The sequence below is a fragment of the Xenopus tropicalis genome, chromosome 6 (assembly GCF_000004195.4).
Source record: "Xenopus tropicalis strain Nigerian chromosome 6, UCB_Xtro_10.0, whole genome shotgun sequence".
In the NCBI taxonomy this organism is placed as follows: domain Eukaryota; kingdom Metazoa; phylum Chordata; class Amphibia; order Anura; family Pipidae; genus Xenopus; species Xenopus tropicalis.
The window spans coordinates 32,996,262-33,024,113 of record NC_030682.2 but is presented as its reverse complement, the minus strand read 5'-3'; the positions used below and the strand labels follow the sequence as shown (position 1 = coordinate 33,024,113).

Below are 27,852 nucleotides of genomic sequence, written 5' to 3'. Positions count from 1 at the left end.
TGTGCGCGGAACACACTGGTACTAAAAACAGGCAAAAGAGATGCTCATTTTAAAACCGTTTATTACACATAGAAAATACAAGATTCCACAATATATTGCTTGCTCCTCGGTAAGTGCTTTGTTTACCAAACACTTTAAATAGCATTTCCCGTCAGTAACAAGAGATTGATCTGAGCGCTCAATCTTGGAACCAGAGACTACTCCTTGGAAACCTTTATTACTGGAGCATATTCCACACATCATCTTAAAAGAAAAAGTCCACCAAACCCAATGGGCACTAAGTGCAATAATAAATCAATAATATACAATCCATAAATAAACCAGAGGGCGTCTGTACCATACAATCAAGATGAGAATAAGAGGGAGTCATTGATGCAGCAGTTTAGAATAAACAGGTAAGAACACAGGGCATATAGGCATTCTGGAGTGAAAGAACTGGATATCAGCTGTTACTTCTAGAGGCATTTATGTTACATGATACCCCACTACATAAGGAAAGCCCCCTACCAAACTGCCCCACCCCACAATCCTACGCCATTTGCTGTATCTGCTAATAAAATACACAAATGCCCCTCAATGCCTGAGAGCTGGAGCAAGATATCAAGCAACAGAGATAGTGCTCAACTGTGGTGCAGTTTGGGAAGGGGGCCTAGGTTATATAAATGGGTCTATTTTGTTTTACACATTCACCTGCAGCTCAGCAGAGCCAATCACTGCCAGGGGCAGCTTGGATCCAGTTGTTATATATCTCAGATGGGATAAAATGTTTAGACTGGGCCTAAAGCCTACTGGCTGTAGGAGATGATCTCTGGGAGAGCAGGAGAGGAATTAGAGGAAAACAGCCAGTAAGTGTTGATCCTAGGCTTGCTCGAGGGCCATGGGGGTCTTTCTGAAAGCAGCTGCATATAGATCCCCCGGGGATGACTGAACTAGGAAAGTGATTTGGCGTTTGGTCAGACTTGCTGCTAGAATGCAAGATAACAGGTTAGTTCTCTAGAACTGAACTGGATGGGTAAGGTATTATGGCATTGCAGTGGCTGCCAGTTGCTTTTTTGCAATCCATAGGAAGTACTTGATGCATATATTTGCAGTCTGAAATAGCTTGTTAGGATTTGCAATAAACACCACTATAAACTTCTTATATCGAAGCATAAAATCCTTATAGAGGAAATGAAGTTTTGAATGAACTTGGCTTCTATTTTCCAACCCCTATCATCCCTACACCACATAGGACAGAACATCAGCCCCGCAGCCAAACCTTCTGGGTTCCTTAATGTACATCCACCCTAGGAAGCATGTGAGCTGAGCGCCACTCTGGTGGAACCCTGCTGTACGTACAAGGGGGCCTTTCTTCTAAGTGGCATTTCGGCCCTGTGCCATAACTGAATTTATAGAAGCCAAGATGATTTGGGGTTTTGGTCGTTATTAGCAGTTATTTATATAGTGCAGACACATCTACACAGCACAGAGACATTTAGAGATACTACAGGTATCGGACCCCTTATCCGGAAACCCGTTATCCAGAAAGCCTTCCGAATTATGGAAAGCCTGTCTCCCATAGACTCCATTTTAATCAAATAATTCAGAATTTAGAACTGATTTCCTTTTTCTATGTAGAAATAAAACAGTACCTTGTAATTGATCCCAACTAAGATATAAATAATCCTTATTGGATGCAAAACAATCCTATTGGGTTTAATTAATGTTTTATTGTTTTTTTTAGTAGACTTAAGGTATTCAGATCCAAATTACAGAAAGACCCCTTATCCGGAATACCCTTGGTCCCGAGCATTCTGGATAATGGGTCCTATACCTGTATCATTCATAGCCCATGTCCCAGAAAAGCTTACAATCTGAGCCCCTCTCCAATTCATTAGGGTCAACTTTATAAAGCACCGATGAACCAGCCTGTATGTTTTTGGGGTGTGGGATGAAACCTACGCAGGCACAGGAAGAATATACAAACTCCTTGCAGATACTGCCCTGGCGAGAGGCAGCAGTGCTACCCATGGTGTTTTGTGTTCAACAGGGATGTCTGCTTAGTGACACAAAAAGCACTTGCACATCGGGACATTTTGTGCTACTAAGAAACTAACCTCCCCTTTACATACAGTATAACAGGGAATGGCATCGGTGGCTGACTTATTATCTGCACAAACAATAGGGGAAAATTTCTTAGTATCTTTTACAGCATTATATCCTTTGATATGTTCCTATGGGTGAGTGGGGAGGAAGTTTTCTGTCTGTATAAATTATTAGCTCACCCACATTATATAATAAATATAAAAATAAATGTTCTAATGGTACTTGGAACATTCCCATTCTGCCTCATTGCCGTGCGTTTCTCGCTCCAGGAGCTGACAGCTTAACTTGTTCTCGGCACTCTCACCACTCGTTGCAATGGGCTGCTATGACAGATCAAACAGGAGTCAATGAGCCCTTGCAAGATAAATGTGTATGTACATCAATTCCTCGGAACACTGGTTTTAAAGGAGGTTCTATTGATTCTAAATGGAAAAGCCTGAGGTTTCCAAGTATCAGGTACCTGACGGTAAAATACAAACATAGTATAAAACTTATAGATTACAATGCCATTTTTGCTTGAATAAAAATATTCTAACAACGCCATTTTACCATGCCATGCAGCTGAATGCCTACACCTGCTGCCATGTACACCTAGGTCCAGGCTCCGTCTTCCACAGTGCCCACATTGCACATTGTTGGTAACTGACTACAGCAGTCAGCCCTCGCAGGAAGGGGAGACAGGTTTTGGTTAGACAGACCCTTATCAGCAGATTGGACAGCGGGTTGTTGTGCTGGAAGGACAACATTATCAGTGTTATTTGCTTCAGAAAGCAGTGCATAATGCTGAGCTAAGCTTGGCTTCCTTTGTTAGATCTAATGGAGATGGGCTGCTGTCCTGATTCCCAAAAAGAAAAGCCCCATGCAGATGAATGCATGTCACATGTTCTATAGCTTGGTTTCCATTACTGAAGCGCATCTGAACTGCAAATGAAGTAAAAACAGCATGGAAGGCACAGCATATTCTATATATATATATATAATTGTATAAACTGAATATAAAGGGATCACAAACAGGAAATTCTGTGAGCACTGAAAGGAAATGGTAGAATCACTGGTAGGTGCCAAGTTGTTAGTCGATTTGCTTACCTCCTACCACGGGCCGGCGCTACTCTTCCACAAAAATGCACCAGCCAGGTGCTTCTCATGTGAGTGCCTTGCTGCCATTTTTTTCCACTCCCTCTGCCACCCTAGGCAGTACAGATCTTTTCTACTTATTACTGTACTGTGAATGTGCCCAGCTTCAATAGATGCAGAGAATGCCTGGGACATAGGAACAAAATGGCGGTGTGAGCTGGTGCCTGGTGTAGGAGGTAAGCAACTAAAATCACTGGGGGGTACCTTACTCCTTGGCATCCACCTTTCCTTCCCCTCTAAGCAATACCAACTGATTACCTCTAATGATCCTCCATATAAAGCCTCCTATCTGCTGTTGTCACCTGTGTCCAAGAAAAAAAAAAAAAAAAAAGAGAGACCAATGATTGGATGTACTACCCACCAATCAGGTAAACAAATTTAGAAGAGGTAAAGTTACAGAAAGCTGCCAAATTTTGACACAAAATAAAACCAGTTGCTGGTGTCATATATATATATATATATATATATAGATATATAAATACATCATTTTACACTCTTTCCACACATTACAATAAAGTATTTATAAACCATTTCTAACGCAAATTTTGATTGATACAAAGATGGAGACCATCACATACCCACATACAAACATACGGTAAGTGAAAACATTCATTCCACACACAAAAATGCCCCAGGAAATAAAAATAATTGCAAATTTTACATTCCCTATTATCTACAATGGCAGAAAATAAAATCTGTACACCCTGCAGACAAGCCACCCTCAAAGCACTTACATCCATCAAAAGGCCAAACTGGTCCTACCCCAAAAGGAAAATAAAAGGGGATGTCAGCTCATGGAACCTCTTCACAGCTTGAGTGGTCAGTGAAGCTTTTGCTGTTATTTTAACCACAGGGAAGTCCCCACTGTCAGTTCCTCACAAGAGAAATAATGTAAACGGAAGTGCTCTTGTACAAAATGTTCTGCGTGGCACTGTTCCACACTGGCGACTGCATCAGGAAGCCATATTGGTTTTGTACAGAGAATAAATATATACAGCACTTACAGCCTTTTTCAGAGTATTCCCGTATCACACGTGCTATGTATGGATCCATTCCCCACAGTCTCTCATACAAACCAAGTCCTAGGTGTTCTGGAGTGCTGATAACATTAAAAGGAGACAAAGGAATCCAGCTACGCACAGAAGCCTCTTGGTAAGGGCAGAGCTTTCCTTGGGCACCACAATCTGGGCGAGATCGTTGGTTATGAGAGAAATTTCATGTGCCACGCACACAAATATAAAAGTGCTAATAATTATGTTAAGCATAGGATTTCCAGGAATGAGCACCAGAATTCCCTTTGTGTCGGCTGCCAGCCAAATGTGATACTGGCATATAAATAACTAGGAAAGAAAGCAGTCATTAGTCTTTTATGCCTTCATTAAATTTGCAAGAAACTGTTAAAGGGGACATATACCCTATCATATAAATGATTTGTAATTTACATTACATTTTTTTTTTTTTTTTAAATTAGATTTCATAATATTAGCAGTCTTACACTGTAACAAAATCTGCTTGGTGCCAAATAGCAAAGGCTTATTTTATAGAAGCATTGCCAGACATTTCTCTGCTCAGTTCTATTGCTCCATGTGACAAAAGTGAGCAGGGAAGAGGTCTGAGATGCTTCCTGCTTCGGTAAATGAAGCTTTTGTCATTTTGTTATCTATAGTGATTTGTTCATTTTTTTAGGTACATTTTTATTTTACTAACAGCAAGAAAAAGTAAGGGGGGGGGGAAATGGGTGGGGAGCAAGGAATGACAAAAGAAAAAAACTGAAAAAAATCTGACTGACCTCCTACATGTGCCTGCACCAGAATAAATGGAATACACTTGGACGCAGGCACATGTAGCCGGTATACGCATGAAAACGCAAGATAATGCAAAGTCGTGTTTTTATGCGTATATCGGCTACATGTGCCTGCACTCGACCGTATCTCATCTATTCGGGTGCAGGCAAATGTAGGAGGCGTAGGGTGGAATTTTCAGCAAGCGATTATCCGCTTGCTGAAAATATCTGCCCTACGCCTCGTCTGGCATTAGCCTTAATCTTCATTTTAACAGGAAACACAGAACACATACTTACTTCTAAAGAAATTTTGCCAAACCAGGCAAAAAAAGAGCTATATACAGAACGTGCGTATCCTGGAATGTTCCTTATAAGCACGAAAGATAAAATCTGGACAAAAGAACCCAAAAAAAGAAATAAACGTGAGCGTGATGAAGGTTAACAATTGTAAATATATACCATCAGGCCTCTGCCTATTCATTTACAGCGCCACCTGAGAACACATATATACGTACTAGCATTTACTGAGTGATATCTATATTAAATGGAGTCAGAAAGCCTATCTGCATGGAGAAGTGTAAGACCTGTGATTAACTTAAAAAGTTTTATTGAATGCTGAAAGAGACGCTGAAGTGTAGATATTACTATAAAAAGGATGGAAAGCCATAATGTCCCTTCAGAGCCCAAAACTGTCAGTGGCAAGACAGAGAGGCAACAGGTAAGGCTTCCAACATAGGAAATGAAACCCTGGATCACTGGATCCCTGGCAAGAGGAGGGCATTTAAAGCCTTTTAAAAATAAAAGTAAATTACAAAAGCACTCATGGGAGCACTTTCTGCATATTTCTTTTTATAAGTGTTTTTCTTCCCCTTTAAAATAAGATGTCAATTATTGCCCTTTGCTTCACATGTGCGCGTGCCCCTTGAAGCAAATCATACGATATTACTTTGGACACCGGTTCTTTAAAAGCATTGCACCATTTTAGTGGGATATAAATATAATTTGAAATCAGTGAAATGGCTGAAGAGACGAAATACAGGCATAGGCAGAGAGATTTACAGTACAATACCTGCACAACAGAAATAGAAGGATGCATCTCATTGCACTCCGATTTGTTCTTACAGCTGCTGGCCCAGATTGAATAGGTCTTAAAAACAAACAAACAAACCTGTGTGTGAGATATTAACAATGTCTGCATTGTAGAAGCCCAAGTGTTGCCATTTAAAGGAACAGTAACACCAAAAAAGAAAAGTGTGTAAAAGCAGTTATAATATTATGTATTTTGCCCTGCACTGGTACAAGTTGTGTGTTTGCATCAGAAACCCTACTATAGTTTATATAAGCTGCTGTGTAGCCATGGGGGCAACCATTCAAACTGAAATAGGGCTAAATGGCACAGGTTACATAGTAGATAATAGATAAGCTCTGTAAAACACTATTGTATTCTACAAAGCTTTTCTGTTATCTACTACTTAACCTGTGCATTTTCTGCTTTTCCAGCTTAAATGGCTGCCCCCATGGCTACACAGCAGCTTATTTATATCATCTATAGTAGAGTTCCTGAAACAAACACAACTGTTTACCAGTGCAGGGCAACAGAACTTTAAATTGAATTACTTAAAAACACTTTCATCTTTTGGTGTTACTGTTACTAGTAATAATAAATATTTAATTATTTAACTATCACATATATACAGTATAACTTTTTTTGTGTCACAGTGGCAATGTAGTCTTGTCTTCTTATGTTGAAATCAGACATTCTATAGCAGAACAGAAGCTCAGTGGTGTGAATTGCCGCTATTTACTGAGCACATTACCATGAGTGCAGTTTCATACTTACAAAGAATGACACTACAGAGAAGAAGAGCAGCACGCTGGAAACTTTGGTGGAAAAAAGGGCTTCTCCTTTCCCTTCAAAGAGCACCTGGTGCTTCTGCAGCCACAGGTAGATAAAGGCAAACGCCATCCCATAGATAACAGCCTGCAATACAAGAACAACAGGACACATTAAAGGCAATGCATGAATTATCAAATTAATTTGAATAAATTACATTTTATAAAGATCAATTAATCATTCTGAAGAACTACAAACATTTTAGGGACACGCCCCTGTTGAAACTAAAATGCTAGATTAATCAAAGCAAAAACAGGTATGGGATTCGTTGTCCGGAAAACCCATTATCCAGAAAGCTCCAAACTACATGAAGAACATCTCCCATAGACTTAATTTTAAACAAGTAATTCAAAATATTAAAACTTATTTCCTTTTTCACTGTAATAATAAAACAGAACCTTGTACTTGATCCCAACTAAGGTATAATGAATCCTTATTGGAGGCAAAACAATCCATCCTATGGTAATCCAATTTATGGAAAGACCCCTTATCCAGCAAACCCCAGGTCCCATGCATTTTGGATAATATACTGTACTAGGCCAACTTGCAAGGTAATATGGCTGCTATAAGTTACTGTTTCACTGGTGTCTACTGATGAGTTTTCACTGGGCAATAACCTAAAGAGGGCATAATGGTATGTTACTGAGAGCAAACCTTTAAAGCCCATTATTATTACGGACTACTGGAAAAGGCTGGGGCATGTAGTTTAGCAACAGCTGTTTAATGAATAGTGACCTGCAGTTTAGCTCATCTGTTGCCAGAATTTGTTGCTCTCATTTGAGGCGACCGTACACAAACCGATACCATATTGCATATTGACCCTTGCATGGCCACCATTCTATTGTTCCGTTCATTCAGAATGTCAGCTCAAATGACTTAAGCAGCAGGAAGTAAAGGGGTGTGATATCAAAAGGCATACTTACAAAACGGTCCAGCTTCCATCTGAACCACCACTCGTAAACATTCCCATTTAATTCAAACAGCTTGGAGAGAGGCCACAGGGAAAATACATTTTCAAAGGCGCCCTGTATGTACAAGGGGGACAAACCGAATTAACAGATGTACTGGGATACCTACACCTTGGCAAGGAAAGTACTGGCAAGCTGACTATTACCCTGATAAACAGAAGCACCGAATTCCAATTCTTCATTTAGATTTGTTACATATTCTAGTGATGTGATTTTGTTTAGTTTCGTGCATTTGTTTCTAAGGATATTTTCATTTATTAGACATCCTCAGGGATGAGTATTCCCTTCCCACATAAGAGAAAGTGATCAATGACTGCTGTCTGAAACAGCAATGTCACAGTGTTACATCTATTGGCCAGTATTAGTCACTGACATCTTCAGGCTTGGATATCAGATATTAGCTGGAAGGGTTGCCTTGTGTTGCTTAGCCTTGGTCTCATGCCTAAGACTTCCAAACTGTATTGGGTTTTCTGTTTTGTCTTTATATGATGCCACGGGCTCTGGGTAGAATTCAATACACAGCACTGGCTGGATGCAGGAGAAGTGACATTAAAGACAGAAAGCAATAAACTAAACTAGTATCTTCAATTTATATTAATGGTTCATCGTTTTAGGAGTTTGCCCCATGCAGTCATGCTGATGCAAGGCAGCTACTAGAACAACTGTGTCCTCCTTCTGTTTTATTGCCTGACAGTCGCTTAAGGTGCCCATACACGGGACGATTCTAGCTGCCAATATCGGTCCCTTAGACCGATTCGGTTGAGCAGGTTAAAAAATCTATTAGGATCGGGGGCCGCATTGGCTCGTTGATGCGGTCCCTGAACCGACTTTACCTATACCTGTCGTTATAATTCGATCGTTTGGCCCCAGATCTAATTAGCCTGGATTCTCCCAATATCGCCCACCCGTAGGTGGGGGATATCGGGAGAAGATCCGCTCGCTTGTGGATCCGAAGGTGTATGGGCACCTTTAGTCTCATTAGCAAAAGTTGCAGCAACAGAGATATGCTAGCTTGCATCAGATCTACTAACCCATAGCATCCAATAAGACAATAGCTTTCAAACATGCTACGGATTGCTAGTTGTTGCTAGACCCAGTTACTTTAATGGGGGTATACTTATAGAGACTGAAAGATACACATACCTGAGAATATGACAGAAAAATTATGCATAGCAAAGCAAAAGTAAGCTTGATAATCAGGCCGCAATTCCATAGGCTGTTTGCTGGAAAAAATAATAAAACAAAAAAAAAAAAGAGATTTATTCTCTGGGAAGAAATACTGAGGCAACTAATCACAGGTTTGCTTACATTATTTAACCTTTAGGAACTGGCAAAACTAATTCCTGATAGGCTATATGGGTTACTGCACTGAAGCAAATTTGCCCAGTGTTCCTTAATGAGTCTCTCAGAATTTAATTTCTCCTATCATCATGCACATACATCTGCTAAGTAAGCTTGCTAGTATGATCTATGACAATGTGACAAATAATGCACAACTAATATAAAATAAATCATAATAAATAAATAATCACGTCGCCGAGGTTGCAGAAAGAGTGATTTGATATATAGAAATCTTACAGGGAATATAAACCTTCTATCAATTTCTCTCATCACATTCCCCAGTTTGCCAAATTAGGTGACCAAATGTAACTAATGAGGAAGGATGCCCAGCTGAGAATCCTGCCTTTGTATGTGTAAACTGAAGTTAGCCAACAGATACAGACACTACTGTGCAATTTGGATTTGTCAATTTTACACTATATTGACAAGTGAAACTTGGGAGGGTAAACAGCTCCATTTAAAGGACCAGTATACCCCCTTGGTATGAACATGAGTTCAATAAATAGAGCCAAAATATCGTACAAAACCGATATCATAAGTGAGTGTATGGCTGGCTTAAAGTTTTCAGATGACAAACCAGCATGGTTTTCTTGTCAATTACTTTCCATTTATTTTAACCGTACACAGAGATAAAGCATGATGGTGTAGCCTATTAACAACTCCATTAACAAATAAGGAACATTTTCATTTCATAGGGTAACTAAACGCCAGTCACTAATGCCTTAAAGAGGCCGCAGTTGTAGGAGAGATTGAGATTTTATCTATGGAAGCAGTTGTTTTTTTTTTTTTTTTCGCATTTCCCTTTGAGTTCCACCATTGGGTCAGGGACCTTTCTCTTTAACAATGTTACAAACATGGAAGCATTTCTGCATCAGCCATTCAGGCATAATTACAAATATACTAAACTAGCAAACACCTAATCTCAAACTATCTGAACTTCAGGCTGAGATTTTAGGAGTATGTAGGAGTATGAAAATACTTTTTAACCCTAAATTTTAACCACCGTAGACCCCAACTAGCTTGTGTGTGTGTATGGGGGGGGGGGGGGTGAACCCATAGATCATTGCCAGAAGGGAGAATGGGCTCGCATATCCCAACCAGGAGGGAGGGTAGACCAGCAGATCCCAGCCAGGCAGCAGTCCTGCGTCAGCAAGGTCCATGAAGGCTAGGGTTTCTCGCAGTGCCCCACCAGTCCAGTCCAATCCTGGAGGTAACCCATTGGTACAGGGATGTCAAGTGGTTTCTCACTAGGCATATAAAAGGGCAGTAGCCATGTTAAGCCTTTTAGCTTGCCTTATGGGGGAGGGTGGATGGTGGCAGGAGCCCTGGGCTAGCAAACAGAGGACCCCAAGTGAGTAGTACTTTAGATAACTAAGTAGTGACTAAGTAGTTCTGTATGGATTTTAACTTAGGAAACTGGGCAACATATGTACCCCCACCTGTTCCAGTAAGAGTTGTGTGTAACCCAGCATAGGCTGTGCCTGGCAGGGGAGTCAAACAGACAGCTGTCTTATATAGAACAGCCCAGTGTTGCACACTCCTCTTTGAAACAGCCTTAGTTTAAGATGTTTACAAGGCTACATAAAATTATTATTACAAAGAAAAAGAAAGGAAGGATACACATAAATACATTACCATTTGCAGTTTTCTGGAGTATCTGAGGCCAGACAGCCATCGTAGCATAGATGAACATGAACCAAAATGTTACCAGTGGAACAAAGTAATAGAATTGGTATGGCCGGTCCATCACTACACAAAGCACCACTACGAGGAAGTTCAGGCGGAAAAGAACCTGTGGAAAAGATGCCAGTGGAATTCATTTGTATAGTAAAGGCAAAAATTCATGTACAAAATTCCTACTGAAAACGATGAACTCACATCTATCTAAGGGCTGTGACACAGGGAGATTAGTCGTGCCGCAAAAAATCGCCCTTGTCGTGGGCGACTAATCGGTTCCTCTCAAGGCAACTTCAGCAAATCGCGGCGCCGCTTATGCCATCCCACCGGCGATTTACATTCCAGCCGGTGGGATTGCATTGCGGGGAGATTAGTTGTATGCGACAAGGGAGATTTGTCGCGGCGCGACTAATCTCCCCGTGTGTCACAGCCCTTATAAGCCAAAAATGTCCTGGGACATAAAACTGGACATAATGCAGTTTTGCATCAAAACCATTTTGTGCAAAATAAAGCAACTGTTTGCTCTTCTTAAGCTAACCTCTCTTTTAACCCCTTTTGTACCATTAATGGCACTTGTATAAAAAATGTCAATGCCAGCTTTGTAGATTCTATGTTTCTGTTTGTCTCTTTGATCTAAGCCACACATTTGTTTACATGCCAATGTGCAGCACTGATGAAAGAGTGGCCATTGACACAGAGAGGGTTGATCCTAAAATGATCTCTATTACAGCCCTTCCAGCAGTGATGTAAATGTAAACATAAGGGATGGAGGATTTCCATAGGTATTGTTAGCTTGGCCCAGAAAGACTATTACCCAGGCTGCTTGAATACCATGAGACAAAAATGCAGGGCAATGTGCAGCAAATATTAGCCAGCAGCTCCACTAATGTACCTAGAGAGCAGGGGTGGCCAAAGTTTTAGGCTCAGGGGCCACATTAACTTTTAAAATTTGACAGACGGGTCGGCCAGCGCTTACATGCAGTCTTGACACCAAGTCTTGCGTGAGGAGACTTGCCGAGTCAGGACAAAGTGAGACACACCAATCCTCAGCGGGCGGGATTAAAAAGACCAACGGGCCGGACATGGCCTGCGGCCCGTAGTTTGGCCACCCCTGACCTAGAGACTACTCACTGCTGCATTATGTGTTCCATCTGTAACACTGGCTTGTTGCTTGGGTAACATTTAGCCACAGAACTCAATTGCTGGCCACTGGCCAGTTCCAAAAACTTCATTGCTGGCCCTAGGCCAGTGGTGTGATAATATGGTACCTCCTATCACATGCAGTTTAAGCTGTTTAATATCAGAGCATGTGTGGCCAGCTTTACAGGATATTTTGTCTCCACAATGGTGGTCTTTATATTAATCATTTTTCATTGTTTAAAACAGAACTATCACTGTTATTAAGTGAAAGGCCAGATAAATGCTTATGGCACACTGATCTAAGGTTACAGCAAGTGGTCAAAATGCCCTTCCCTGCCTGCAACAATATGAATGGTAAATGAGCTGCTTAAGGCAGATTTCGGAACTGATGGCAGTGGAAGATTGGGTTTCTCACTGCAGTTAGGTAAAAACACCCAATGTGCCAAGGAAAGAATGCCCGACAAAGGTAATCTGTGTTACAGAAAGAAGGTTTACATATTTAATGACACTGCCATAAATACTCACTCATAAATACCGCAGACTCTCCGATTCATTTACCAATGGCTAGGTGCAAGTTACAAAGTACCACTGGCAAGTGCAAGCTGAGCTTTACTCCTTGACCTGGAATAAAAATCCACTGCAAGGAGCAGTGCACTGTCACTGCTTGAATGCCATACAAGTTTACATCCTGCTGCTTTTGTATGCATTACTACACTTAGAGCAGGATGTGCCTCTGGGTGCAGCACACAAATAACATTAGAACAACAGGGTGCTTTGTACCAATACTTTGCTCCATGCCCAGTTTTTCATAAATAAGGCTTTCTATCTTTTGATGACAGTGCCCCTTTAATAATCCTGTTAAACTCATACCTGGGAAATGCGATAAATTCCAAAGTCGCCTTTAAGCCAGAAATAAGAAAAGTGTCCATAACCTGTCTGGAATAGGTAGGCAGCGACCAGAACTCGAACGTGCATGTACACTGGCAAAAACTGTACATAGAAAGATATAGTGAATACAAAAATATATATTTTTGGCAAGATAAAAATAAAATGAAAGGCAAGCATAAAAAACCATTAGCTTTACTCAAGGGTTTATTTTAGCAAATGATCAAACTACCGTATAGAAAATTTATACTTATATATATATAATTTAGCTTCTGGCATAAAAACATAACATTGTTTATTCTAGTGTCTCTAGTGCATATGTGCATCTTCCAGCAGAGAAGGTGCTGTTGGTCTGCAATTGTATAAACACTGGTAGGTACTGAACATTATACCAGGCTGAATACAGAGAATGAACTTTTGGAAGTATCCCACTCTGTACATATTTAGTTCCTGCAATGGCAGATTTATTTGGCACTGCTATCCAACTTTGTTCTTGTTGGGAAACCGATTATTTACTGTACTACATATTCAGAAGTCAGATTGCAATAAAGTGATGGTGTCATACAAACTATGTTATTTGAGCTTTTGAGCAGGGTGTGGTCAATAAAATCATGTGGAAGGCAGCATTTAGTCCATAGGCTTCCAGAAGGATATCCCTGTTATAGGGTATTTATTATACTAAACAAACCTGCATATATCTTCTCTCAAGTAGTTTGAAAGTTCTTTGGGTCAGGGACCTTCTTCCTCTTGTGTCTCTTAACACGTAACACTTAATATTTAATGCAACTACATTCAATTATATTCTACGATAGAATATACTTCCTACATCCATCAGTATCTGTATGTAATTTGCAGTTTGATTTATACACCCTTCTGTGCACTGTGCAAAGCTGTGGAACATTTCCCATTAAAAGGAAAAAAGCTGCTGTATATCTGCTTCTTTAATTGGCACAGAATAATTTCCAAAATGCACAAGATACCGCAGGTTTTAACACTGTAACTTGCCATGGTGGAATACAGATAGTTGTTTAGAAAAGTTTAGGTAAATATGTAACTTACAGAACTTGCTCCAGAGATGTGGTAAATCAATATGACAAGTTGCATCCACCCCTTCCATTCATCTGTTTGTTCCCTGTTTAATAATTTAGCCTGGGACAAAATGACATGTGGAGAAAATATAATTTTAAATATTATAATTTTATTTTATTATTTTAATTTTAAATTATAATGCATTTTTAGTATGATTGAAAGTATAGGTAAGTATAATTAAGTTTTAATAGAACTTCAGATGTGTAGCTAAAAGCTATTTCTTATTTTGAAGGGTCAGTATAACCTCAAATCTTTAAGCAGAATTGTGCTTGGGTATAAATATATGGTGGTACTGGTTGAAGGTTAGCCTTGCCTTAACTGCCACTGTCTAGTTGACTACCCTAATGAAGATTTTGAGCTGTGCACTAATGAACACACACTTAAATTATGACACAATAAATCAAGTACACAAAACACACACATAACTGAGCTCTTGCTTGAACTTCTGTGCATTCAGCTTTTCTTTAAAGGGCGAACATAAGATATTTTTGTGCACAGCCTCAAGAAATTAGAGGGAAGGTTAACTACCATAGCCTTTACTATCACCTACCAAGTAGCCAGAAGGAATGTAGTCCTGCAGCCTAGGGTGTGGTCTGATATCAGTGGGGTGTATAAAGCTATGCTTGCATGGTATTCTCTTGTACTAAGCACAGTTTTCCAAGAAAGAATATAGTGTGTATAGAATATAGTGGCTCTTTAATGTCATGTATTCCTTAAGTCCATTCCAAAGGTGCTCTGCCTATACTCTGTGACACAAAAGGCTGGCTATGCAATGATACACACAAACACGTTACCAGAAACACAAATATTACCTCTTTTGTGTTTTCGTTATAAAACACTCCTAGCACAAGGATGTAGATGATGGGGATGAAGAAAGAAGAATGTGTATAAAACTTGTTCTCCTTCATGAAGAGGTTTGCTCTGTCACAGAAGTAGAAATAGGCCATGATAAGGCCCAATTTGCTGAGAGAAAAGAGAAGAATCTCCAGACTGGAGGCAGCGGGTGTTGCTGTGGCTGGCTTCTTCTCCTCCCCACTCTCTATATCATCGCATTGTTTGTTCCTGCGATGCTTGTTCCGCTGGACGATGGTCACCGATACAAAAGCAATCATGGCAAAAATAAAAAAGCATGCAGCTAATTTCTGTATGATGGTAAGGGAAGGAGTAGGCTGGCAGCATGAACCGTCAATGGGATTGACAATTTTGTTGCAGAATGCATTCATGAGAATCATGGCACTCTGTTGGAAAACAAGGACAGAAACATGCATGAGATGAGATGCAACATCTAAGAGTATAATATCATCTTATAATATAATTAGCTCAGTGTAAAATGAAAGATACATTTTACTTTCACTTGACAAAAGTATGTAGGACTCTTAGATTTGTACAGGTGGAACAAACACCAGTAGCAAATTTCTCTGATCAGCTATGTAAAAATGTAGGCCCATGCCTCATAATGTGACCCCATACAAGTGGTAAACTGGCTCCCCAGTCAGCATGATTTTCTCTTGCAAGGACACGCTAATCACTTGAATCAAGGAAGTGGAAACAATATAATTCAGTTGAAATACAACCAAAAGGTTAGTTTCCCATACTTATGTGTGTCTATGTCTATAATAGAGCTCATAAATACATATAATTATGCCCTGTCTATTGGAAATATATTTAGGGTTAAACTCTTCAACAAAGGCATAGCCATAGCGATTATAAAAAGATGCAACCACACCCAGGCCCTGGCTCTCACACAATGAGCACAAATAATCTGACCTTTAAACACTGGGAAGAAAAAAAAAAGAAATTGTAAACAATTTCAACAAAAAGGATATATGTCAACAAAGAAGGATATTAGTGCATAGAAGGAAGAGGGTAATTGTCATAAGAAGGGGGTGGTGTATCAAAATTTGCACCAGGGCCTGTGTCCTCTAGCTATGCCCATTCGCCACACAACACCCTGGTCATACACCAGGTACTAAAGAACAGAGCAGCTGTGATAACAATGTTAGTGGAAAAGTAATAACATGGGTGTAATGCGCATTAGTAGCCCATAGCACTTAATGAGATATTTCATTTTAAAGAGCAAACTACTAATATCCGATGATTTCTAGAGCTGGGGCAAACTTTGCACCTTCTGCACCTGATCTGCTTGTTCTAGGCAATTTCACAAACCCCATAGGGCTCATTTACATGACAGAACGCAATATGCAAAGTGCACTTTGCACAATGTCTTCTGCTAATTGCTGCTTCGAGCGGTGAGACCTGCCACTTCCTCCACAAATACAGTGCTCACTACGTTAGTCAGGGCTGTACTGATTGGGGACAGGAGGTTTGTAGGCTCTTTTGCCCCTCAATGATCTGGCACTTGCATTCTGGGGATAAGTATATGACCCCTCATGTATAAACAGAAAGCTGTTAACACACAGCACTAAAATCATGCAACCTGTTAGAACCATCCAAAAAATGTACTTACTATATCTTTGCTTGGCTCAGGGAGATGCAGACCATCTAAGGATTCGGAGATGATCTCTTCAGATATTAGTCTGGAAACACTGAAAATTTTTACTTTTGATTTTCTGATGGTGCCATTTAATATTCCAGCAGCAATGTCATTATACGCATCAATCCTGTTGTTTGTGATCATTTTGCGACTTTCACTTAATGATGGCTCATATACTGGATCTACAGAAGCAAATTAAGTTTGTAAGGCAAGGAATGAAATCCAAATTAATTGGGGTTAAATAATAATGCCGACAAAGCACAGTTTCAGATAATCAAGGTTTGTTTTTTCTAATGGAAAATATATTTGATTCATCTTGTAATTAATGCAACTGATAAAACAGCAGAGAACAAATCAGAGCAACAATCTTTATAATAACTGAGTGCCAGATCTTGCTTTAAGTTTATCAAACTACCTTGAAGGAACCAGTAGACTTCGCTGACCTCAGCCAGGTTTTCCAAAACAGGTGCAATGGCAGTCATGTTTACTTTGTACTGGGCAAGAGATCCACGGCTTCCATTGTTTATCTTTATCGACCACTAAACAAACATGTAATGCAACAAGAACTGGTTTATTAACATCAACTTATAAAGGATAAACCATTTTTGTCTTTGTATCAGGGGTGGGTATAGGGGTGATATATATATATATATATATATATATATATATATATGTATATATATATATATATATATATATATCATAGGCTTATTGGCAGGGGAGAAGGAAATGGTATGGAGGTTGGGAGATGCTGGCAAGGGAGAAGGAAATCCTTCAGTCCCCTTGGCACCCCCCAAAATCATTTTTGTTAGGCACAACAGTGTAGTTTTCATTGCTGAGCGAGGGAATATGTAAATATCCAAGGCTGTCAGGTTTTGAAGAATGTAGAATAAACTGTCTACTTTGTCCTTTACCATAATATTTAAAATTCCTTAAAAGACAGGTTTGTGCAATGGTCAGCATTGTAACCAGAAATATGGAGCCAACCACTCTCAATTGATATTTATTTAGCCCTCATTCATGGGCTTCTCTTCGGTGGTACATACAGCACAATGTCAAACATACTGGGGCACATTCATTAAAGTATGACAGGTCCGATTACAAAGAATTTGTATTTTTTGTAAAGTTTACAACTTTTTCATACTTTCATGCGACAATTTGTGCGACAAAATCAAAGTTTCGGATTCATTCAAGCTTCGGTATCGTGACTTTCCTTGGGCCAGGTTAGAGCTGTAGAATGCCATTGAGTCCTATGGGAGGCTTCCAAAATCATGCACTGAAGGTTCAAAGTCAGAAAGGTTTTCCCGCCTTTACGATCGTTCAGATACAAAAACTTTGCAACTTTCATATTGTACCAAGATATTTTCGTACAAGCACGACACATCAGAGATTTTCGTATTTAATGCGAATTTTCGCAAATCGTACTCGTAAGTCATACTTTAATGAATCTGGCCCACTGTGTATTGTGACCAAAACCTGATGGCTCTTAGACAAGTACACTGAAGTAAAAGAATCGAGCCAAATCACATTGCCTGAAGAAATTTGTGTTGATACTTGTAGATAACAAATGTTTTCATCAGAGCAATTTAATTTTTTTTTTAATAATTGCAGCTTACCGTGGCAGCACCTGCTATGACCATCGTAGGCTTTGCTATAGCACTCTGTAAAAAAAAAAATAGAACACGTTAGGACAACACCCTATGCTAACTTCTCTTTCAGCAAACATCACAATTTTCCAACACTTGAGCTGTAATTCAGCCATGTCAAGTGGTGCAGCCCTACAGGAAAAAGTGTAATACTTAGTATGTTATGGAACGCCCTTTTTTTTTTTTTTTGCAACTTTTCAATTGTTCTTTTTTGTACAGTTTCTCATTTATTTGCCTCCAGTGGCCAAAAAAATATTACCCACTGAGGTTACAACTTTATTATTACTTCTAATTGCTTATCTTTTTATTCAGGTCCTTTTCTATAAATATTCCAGTCTTCATATAAACCACTGCCTGGTTGCTGCCACAAATTTAACCCCAGCCACCATATAATTGCTGAACTTTTAAACTAGCCAGCTGCGAAACAAATAGAAAGAAAGGTAAAAACTAAGTAAGGTTTATGAGAAATGTATATGTAAATACAGCCATAAGCACTTACAGAAACGCTGCACTGAGTTCCCTGTCAAAATGTTTCTTGTGTCTGCAATTCCTGTGCCAGAGACACGCAGCCCTCTCCTCTCTCCTGCTCCCCCCTCCCTCAAGGATGCTAAGAACTAACTCCCCCCCACCAGGAATGTGGATCTGAGCCAATCAGCAGAAGCTGACTCATAGTCTAACTAACTGAGCATGTACACTTGGTCTGGGTCGCGGTGCAGGAGTGAGGCATTATGGGAACTTTCTTTACAGAGCTCAGCATTTTTTTCTTCCTGTTTGGCTTCTGATCATCTGAACTGGTGAAATATGGGGAGACTTAAGGGCACTATTGAGACAACTGAAGGTATGCCTGCAGCTTGAGATTAACTCTTTACTAGCCTTTCCTTCTCCTTTAATCAGAAAACTGAGCCCTAAACATGAATATGAGTAGAAATAGTGTTTTTTTATATACAGAAATTACTGTATCAGCAAAAAGGTTCAAAAACAGTAATAGTCCAGGCCTACAAAATTGACCACGATAGCTTGCCATCTTGGATCTTGTTAGGCCATTTTTTTTTTTGCATATGCTCAGTATACTTAATAGCTCTAATTCTTCTTTAAAAACAAATGTCTGCCACAAAAACTGAATTAAAAGGATAATCTGTCCAGTTTGTAGACTAGATGGACCATTGGCTATTTGCTACTTATGTGTAGCTGAGTTACTTGATAAAGAATGTGCACTCACTTCGCTCAGAGACAGGAAGGCTTGCTTCATGGAGTTGTTGACTTCTGGATGCCATAAAAAATCCTGAAATAAAAAGAAAACTTCTATAAATTATGTTGCTCCTGCAGTAGTGGCAGATAATATTGAACAATATGTAGAAGTTAATCCTAAACAATCTGATATCTGCCTATAATAAGCAAACATACAGGTCTTGGTCTATCCAGATATTTATTACTATTATAATAAGTCCCAAATACAAAGACACAGTTCTATAAGCTAAAAAAAAAAAACACAACTTACAATTTTTAGTGCAGCAGCTTTATCTTCAAAAACAATGTTTTCATGCTGTAAAGAAAAAGTTGTCAAAATAGAACATGTGTTACTTCATGTTTAATGTTACTGTACATCTAACATCTACTGATGTATTGGTATTGAGAAGTCAACCAGTTAAATATTTGCTGTTATTAGCCTAACTGTACTTAACCATTAAAAGCTTACTGCTGATTAGTTGCTGGAGTAGGACAAACTGTTGGCAATGTAACTTCTAACCACCCACATTTCCTAAAGATCCATGTGAAATGTACATCTGTGTTGCAGGCACTATATGGCCAAACATATTCAGAAAGCTGCCTGTCTGATATTAACACCAAAGTTATTAATACATTATTTTATTTATTTATTTCCTGTTATTTTTATAGCACCAACATATTTCCTAGGAGATAATTCATCATTCACATCTGTCCCTGCCTGAGAGGAGTTAGCAATCACACACACTATATTCATTAGTCCAAAGCCAGTTAACATGCCTGTATGTTTTTGGAGTGTGGAAGGCAGGGCCGGAACTAGAGCTACACAGAAAAGGCACCTGCCAAGGGAGCAATAATGGGGGGGGGGGGGGGGGGGGGCACCAAGCACGTACATCTTCACTCTAGCCATAGTCTGCTCTCTCTTGTCCCCACTGCTGCTTGCCATAGCACACTCCCATCCCCTGTGATGTCACTTTGTATGCATACGCTTCTTCGCATGCAATTGGGGGGGAGGGTGCTGGAGCGAGGTGTATGTGCCTGGCACAACCTGGCCAGCTTAGCCCACCTCTGATGGGAGGAAACCAGAGTACAGGTATAGGACCCATTATCCAGAATGCTCGGGACCAAGGGTATTCCGGATAAGGGGTCTTTCCGTAATTTGGATCTCAAAACCTTAAGTCTACTAAAAAATCAATAAAACCTTAATTAAACCCAATAGGACTGTTTTGCATCCAATAAGGATTAATTATATCTTAGTTGGAATCAATTACAAGGTTCTGTTTTATTTCTACTTAGAAAAAGGAAATCAGTTTTAAAATTCTGAATTATTTGATTAAAATGGAGTCTATGGGAGACGGGCTTTCCGTAATTCGGAGCTTTCTGGATTACGGGTTTCCGGATAAGGGGTCCGATACCTGTACTTGGAGAAAACCCACACAGACACATTAAGAACATACAAACTCCTTGCAGATAGTGCCCTTGCTGACATTAAACTCATGATTCCAGTGCTGCAAGGCAGAAGTGCTATACATTACATATCAACCTCTACCCTGGGAAAACTGTTTACTAGATTTTATAGATATTAAAACATTGTCGGTAGGATTTGTTTCAGTGCAACCATAACCCTGCATTACGCTAAAAAAAATTCACTAGATTTTTAAACATTGTTGGTAGGATTTACTTTAGTTCAACCAACATAACAGCATTAATGACAACTATGAACCGCAGGCAATTACCTTGCAAGCAAGATGGTTTGTGGTGCTTTTGTGACATTTTTTTGGAGATATGTACTTAATAACATGGTGCTTAAATGCCATTGCACTAAAGGAGACACAATTTACCTTGTTTCCTTCCTCTTTGTATTGAGGAGTAAGAATCTTGACAAATGCATAGAATAACTGGCGAATCCGGGAATCACCAACAAATGTTACATATTGCTCTGCAAGACAGCTCTTGGCTTCACTAAAACAAAAAGGTTAAAATTATTGTGTTATAACATATATAGAGGACAAAAAATAAGACTACAGATACAGAGAAATGTGTTATGTCACTGCGTTTCTATGACAGGTTTACAGAATAGCTCATTTTATTAAAATCCACTACTTTTTGAGACTTGTAGAACAAGAAATATTTTTCAGTTCATATTTCATTATGCAGTTACTTGGAGTAAAAAAACAAAATGAGAGGTGCAAGTTCCTTTATACTACATACCTGCTCTTGTACTTGTGCATCATGCAGCTGTATGGTTGCCATACTTTCTCTCCTAGGAACCGCCCACTGGATATAAGGTACTTGCATGTGCCTTCTCCTGGAAATAAATGAATAAGCCATCAAAAAAAAAAAGTCAAGAAAAAAACATTCAAAATGGTTGCTGCCATAATCAGAATATTCTCTATTTTGTACTATATAAAGCACTACAATTTTGATATCCCTTCTGTACATACTTGATATTTCTGTTACAAAATAAAACAATATAACAACTCAGGTTTTTAGTTGCACATTTAAAATGTCTGAGACGGGGTAATGTGAGGAATTGATTAGTAAAAGAGAAAAAGTAAGAATGGAAACAGAGAGGTCAGTTCATATTTATACAAGGGAATCACTGCAGCCTTTTCTGGTGTATTTATCCTGCATATTTTACATGGCTTGTACTGCTGAAATGACCCTTTCAGAGGGTCAATTCAAAAGTTTAAGCTCAGTAAAGTCAAGTATTCCCTCATAAAAATGTGTCCCTTGTAATTTACTGTTTCAGCAGAATCTTTGGAAAAAGTGCCCTGGCCAACAGCCATCATGGCTCACTTGCATATAAAATACCAATATGATGAAAAATATAAGGTTGACTACAAAGTAACATAATCTTGAAAGCATCAGTGAACAGGATACAAAATGCAGCAGGACAGAGGAACAACCAATTCACTTCTATTCATTTTCTAAGTACAGAAATGCCTTCTCTGCCCATTTCCATTTATCTTTATGTGTTGTCACTAAAATGTAACAGTAATGCTCAAGTCAGCTTGCACATTTTCTTGGGGAGAATATATGGCAAGGGATGACAGTTACAATAAACTAACAAAGTTGATACCCATGCCACGAACTGGATTCCAGAATGCCTGGACCCTGAACAAATGGTTCCAAATCTAATGACACTGGTCTCTCTATCCTCATATTTAATTCAAAATATAATAAAATCTATACAAATTATAGGCTCATTATCAAGAGTTAAAGTTTGTTTTGTGTCAGAAATAGCCCCCCCTACTACAGACCCCTGTGTGCATTCACTGCCCTCTGATGCTTATGGCTGTGGCACACCAAGGTGTTTTAATGATACTTGCCACAGCTCTGGCAATCCATAGCCCTAAAGCTAGAGCCGCACAAGCAAGTCGCAGCCATGTTTTATATAGGGTTTTGGCACCTCTCTACTGTAGGTAACAGTGCCCAAAAATTCAGTGTCACTTTCTATTGGCTTATTTTTGTTAATGACCGGAATACTTGATCAAAACACGTATTTTGTATTTCACTATAGGCATGTCATTCAAAGACTCATTTAGAGACTCCTTTTGTAATGCAAAACTACATTAGCTGTCACGGATAAAAATATCTGAAAAGTGCACTATGTTTCATGATGCTGACAAGGAAATGGGCTGCCACCACAAAGCACGTCAGCAGTGCAACCAATGAACGCAATCATAATACCATATCTAGAAACATGGCCCCATAAATCTGCACAGAGTAGAGAAGGAACTAGCTTCTGAGCAAGTAATTACCTTAACTTTGGTTATTTTGGTAACACAGGATTGGAAATGTATTCTAAAAGCTCACACTGAATACTGAAAGAAATGCATTTGAAACTCAAATATTTGCTTAAGACAGAAATGATTGGTGGGCATTAGTGACAAGGAAACAAATGGACAAATATTTATTCTTTTCAATTGCCTTTCCGCTCAGACTACATGGGACTCTTTGCCTATTAGGACAACTGCACACGTAGCAGTTGGGTTGAGCCGTTCCGTCTCATCCATCACAGTTTTCACAATCTGTCAAAACTGAAAAACGTGCCGGATGTCTGCCTGTGTTTTAGGTCGCTGGTCAATCCAGATGGGCAAGAAGCTTGCACTCGTCCACAATCACTTTGCAACCACCTTGCTCAGTTCCCAGGTTGAACAAGGAAATTAGTGCAATTCCACCAAAACTCACTGAGAGCCTAACTTAAAGTGAAAATATACCGTTTATAAACAGGGCTAAATAAGCTATTCTACACAGGGAACCCATATCTTTCTGCATATTTGTTCTAATAACAGTGGAAGGAGTCATAACTGGCCTGAAAAAAAATGACCATTAATACCATAATAAAATAAAGGGAACAGGTGTTTATCTGTTATTTGCTATGTAAATGTGTGACCTATTGGCCTATTTCTACATAGAAACCCTAATATTTTTGAATGCGGTTTCCTTGTCAGAGTAATCATGGCTGCTCCCACTCATATATTAATACAATTAAGCAGATGTAAAAAAAACTCTTTACTCAGACAAACCTACGTCAATATCTATTAGTTAACATGTATAGAAACATAAAATAAATCATAAAGCCTATCCATTTTAAGTCCTGTGATTTCAATGCATTAAGCAAATACATATGTTTCCCAGTTTGATATGTAATGCTGTGTAAATATGGGCATAAGGTAAAAAATGTTAAGAGCTGTTGATATAAGTGTGTTTTTTGGCAAGGCAATAATATAATTTCAGTACAAAGAATAACCACAGGGATGGGTTCCACTTGATATCTAAAAAACTATGGGGCAGACCCCCTAAGAAAGCTCAAAGCAGCAAAAAGGGGACATAGCCTGTGGAACAGAATGATAATTTTCAGCACTGCTGGGGGCATGCTACGACAATGTGTAAATCTGTATGAGTAACCTTATGAGTTACGGGGGTTTCTGATTAAACTAAAACCCAGTCCTGAAGGTGTCAAAACTAGTTAGATTGACACTATACTCCTCAAATAATGAGCATGCATTGGAGGTAACGCATTGTGTACAAAGCACCCCCAGACAGGGTAAAGCTTGCCATACATGTTAACATTTTTAAAAGATCTTTTCATTATCGTAGGACGAAACTCACCCTGAAACTGTCTTTTAAAAGTGGCACTGACATTTATAAGTACTATTTGCCCATCAACAAAAACCGACAATTTCAAGAGATAGTTGAAGCTAGGAAAACTACCTGCTTGGTCCTGCAAACAGTGGGACAATGGGCAAATTGCATTGTTAGTGACTAAAATTTTCAAACCCGCCCGAAAATGGTGATTCCCAACCAGTCTCTGGTGAGCAACATGCTCCCAGTGGCCTTAAAGCAGGTGCTTATTTTTGAATTCCTGGCTTGGAGGCAAGTTTTGTTTGCATAAAAACCAGATGTACTGCCAAACAGAGTCTCCTATAGGCTGGCAGTCCATATAGGGGCTACCAATCGCAGCCCTTATTTGGCACCCCCAGGAACATGTTTTATGCTTGTGTTGCTCCCAAGTCTTTTTACATTTGAATGTGGCTCACGGGAAAAAAAAGGTTGGGGATCCCTGGATTAACTGATGTTGGATGAAAAATCACTAGATGTGTGATTGTTAGGTGCCCACTAACCTTGCTATAATTTGACAGATTAGTTGGATCACACTGAAATTGGTTGTTAAGGTCCCCATACACGGGCTGATTGTAGCTGCCGATATAAGCTTATCAGGCTGTGTAGGGGCAGAAACGAGGGGCCTGCCAGATATCGATCGGCCAGGTTAGAAAATTCAGTCGGATCGGGGACCGCATCGGCTTGTTGATGCGGTCCCTGAACCGAGTGCTCCATTGCCACCGATATTATTCGATCGTTTGGTCCCAGGGCCAAACGATCTAATTAACAATTAGCCTACATGCTCCCCGATATTGCCCACCCGTAGGTGGGGATATCGGGTGAAGATCCGCTTGCTTTGCGATCTCGCCAAGCGAACGAATCTTAACGTGTATGGGGACCTTTAGGGAGAGAAAAAAAATCTTTACGTGTATGGCCAGCTTAAGTGAGAAACATACATTGCTCATGCACTCTTTTCCCCCACTAACTGTGTGCATCAGGGGTGAGGGGCCCATTGCATGCCAGTGTCAAAGGATGCTGGGAGTTGTAGTCATAGGGGTAACCCAGGTATACGCCACTAGCCTTTGGAGGAACTAAACTACTTGTTGTATATACTACACCTGTCATTCTATCGCCTGTTAGTGTGTACCTGTCAGTAACATTCTATCCGAATACAGAATACATGGCTGTAATGAATGGCTCCGTGAGGGAAGGAAGGGAGAGCAGGAGGAAATGTCACAAGAGGGGGCGGGAATGGGCAATACAAATGTCAAGATGAGCAGCGCAACTGAAACAAAACACTGACAAAACGGGATGCAGAAAAACACGAATGCAACCAATTAACTTTGATGGTTCAAGCGCTATTAGAGTATTGAAAGCAAACGCCCGATTCGCTGATACGGGTAACTCAAGTTCTACTAATAAACAGACACTATTTGTGAGGGTATGTGCCCCGGCGTGCGGTTTGGTGCAACCTGGCACCGAAAGGGTTAGAAGGCCTTTGCAGCAGGTTAGTGGCTACCGACCAGCCCGACCCCGGACTTACCTTGGAAGTATCCCCAGGACACGGCATGGCAGACTGAGAGTAGCAGCACGGCCCCCAAGGCCAGCGCTTTGGCATTCCTCACGCTGAAATGCTGATTGATTTCCCGCTTGCCCAGGTTGTAGGCCAGGGCCGCCATCTTGGCTCCTCCATGACAGCAGCGTGCGATAGAGCTGCCGGGCGCTGAGGGGCAGCACTGCGGCTTAGAGGGAGGGGATGAGGAGGGATGCGGTGGGGGGTCTGCGGTGAGGGAGGAGGGCTCCTCGAATGACAGCAGCACGGATTGCTCCTCCTCGGAGCCGCCTTCTCGCCACTTATTTGTGCCCCGGCTAGAGCTAGGGGATGGCGGGTCGGGAGTGTGCCCTTCCACCGCCTCTCGGCTTCCCACGGTTCGGCTCATTGTTCCGCGCATATCTGGGCTTTGGTCGTCGAGGGACATAAGTGCCAAGGCACTCTAATAATGGCAAAACACAATTTTACATAAGACTGAGTCACAGCCACGGAAATACACTTATTGGGCACCCTGGCACAGAACGGCTCAACAGGGCACCCAAGGCACTGGCACAGAATATTCCTTAGATACAGGCTCAACAGGGCACCCAAGGCACTGGCACAGAATATTCCTTAGATACAGGCTCAACAGGGCAGCCTGGCATTGAATATTCCTTAGATACAGGTTCAACAGGGCAGCCTGGCATTGAATATTCCTTAGATACAGGCTCAACAGAGCACCCAAGGCACTGGCACACCAATACCAGACACAGTGCACTCTATATGCTGGCACCTATGCACCGGGTACTAACAGACCATAATAGGCACGCTGCACTGGCACTAGAACTACAAACCTCAGCACAAGGCACAGCTATACCCAGTACACAGAGAACAGAATATAACCAAAATGAAACTATGCACAAGATGAAGTAATGACAGCCATTCTGTGCCCAATACTGGGTCACCTACAACAACACAGGCTCAATTTACAGTCACTTTAAAATAAGGCTAAAGTACACAAGATACAGTATAAGGGGTCACCATGTAATTGAACCCCAACACTATGCAGTGTGCAGAAACAATTTCTCTAATACCAGTGTAAATAGATACTGTAGACTGCCACTTTAAACAAGGCAATGTCAGAGGCAAGTACAGTGCTGCAGTTGGCACGCCATGTGGGGGCCACCAGGCTCTATACAAAGAACAGTGTGACAGACACTTGGTGTCTCCAAATGTTGTGTAGCTCAAGGCCAGTGTACTTTGTACCACTGTAATGTCACAGCAAGGTAAGGTGCCACAGCTAGGAATATGCTAAATGAATCCTATTCAGCAGTATATGTGAAGATTAGCACACAGTGCTGTGAGACCCTGACCTATACAACTAAAACACTGCTGTTAGTGATTTACTCACAGCATTGACTGTAACTTGCATCCAAGAGTATAACAAGAAACCCAACAAACACAGTAAAAGCCCAGATAACTAGTGTGCCAGCAACTATACATCATTAAACCTTTACAAATGCATTCCAAGGTTGGTAGGGAGAATGCCCAGATTATAATCATTGCAACATCATAACTACCGTAATCTGTTAGAGCACTCTGCTTTCAGTTTTCAGTTTCTTCATATGTTTTTTCCGGAGGAGTATCCCGAAGCACCTTTTCATAGCACTCCACAGGGATCAGTGTTTCTTCCTGATCTGAACTGGAAGAATAATGCTTAATTTAGGCACAGTTTATTATCCCTTCTTGTCTGGCTGTCGTGCACCTGCTGGTGTGTAAGGGGGCTGTGATTTCCAGGTTCTTGTTGCAGTCCAGTTGCCCCCAGGTGTAGTTACCTTAGCAATGGTTATGT

The 27,852-nt window shown here is 40.3% G+C and overlaps 1 protein-coding gene across 3 annotated transcripts; it reads right to left on the bottom strand.

The window, feature by feature from the left end:
* Positions 1 to 44: 44 nt before the first annotated feature.
* On the bottom strand, positions 45 to 27,852 carry casd1 (CAS1 domain containing 1). 3 transcript variants are annotated; one of them, XR_004223120.1, is made up of 20 exons: positions 27,581 to 27,852; positions 26,013 to 26,463; positions 21,572 to 21,668; positions 21,202 to 21,322; positions 19,635 to 19,679; positions 19,356 to 19,418; positions 18,107 to 18,151; positions 16,906 to 17,029; positions 16,464 to 16,672; positions 14,809 to 15,234; positions 13,967 to 14,056; positions 12,893 to 13,012; positions 10,841 to 10,997; positions 9,008 to 9,087; positions 7,820 to 7,921; positions 6,843 to 6,983; positions 6,072 to 6,149; positions 5,300 to 5,392; positions 3,954 to 4,559; positions 2,026 to 3,521 (listed from the first exon to the last, which is right to left on the bottom strand). XR_004223120.1 is itself a non-coding variant. In XM_012965604.3 (19 exons), the coding sequence occupies exons 2-19, from the start codon at positions 26,446 to 26,448 to the stop codon at positions 4,302 to 4,304; spliced, it is 2,685 nt and encodes an 894-aa protein (XP_012821058.1). In that variant the 5' UTR covers positions 26,449 to 26,463; positions 27,581 to 27,852; the 3' UTR covers positions 45 to 4,301. The 3 variants fall into 3 exon arrangements, 2 of the variants coding, with proteins under 2 accessions (XP_012821058.1, XP_012821059.1); XM_012965604.3 differs by having other exon boundaries at positions 45 to 4,559; XM_012965605.3 differs by lacking the exon at positions 26,013 to 26,463 and having other exon boundaries at positions 2,026 to 4,559.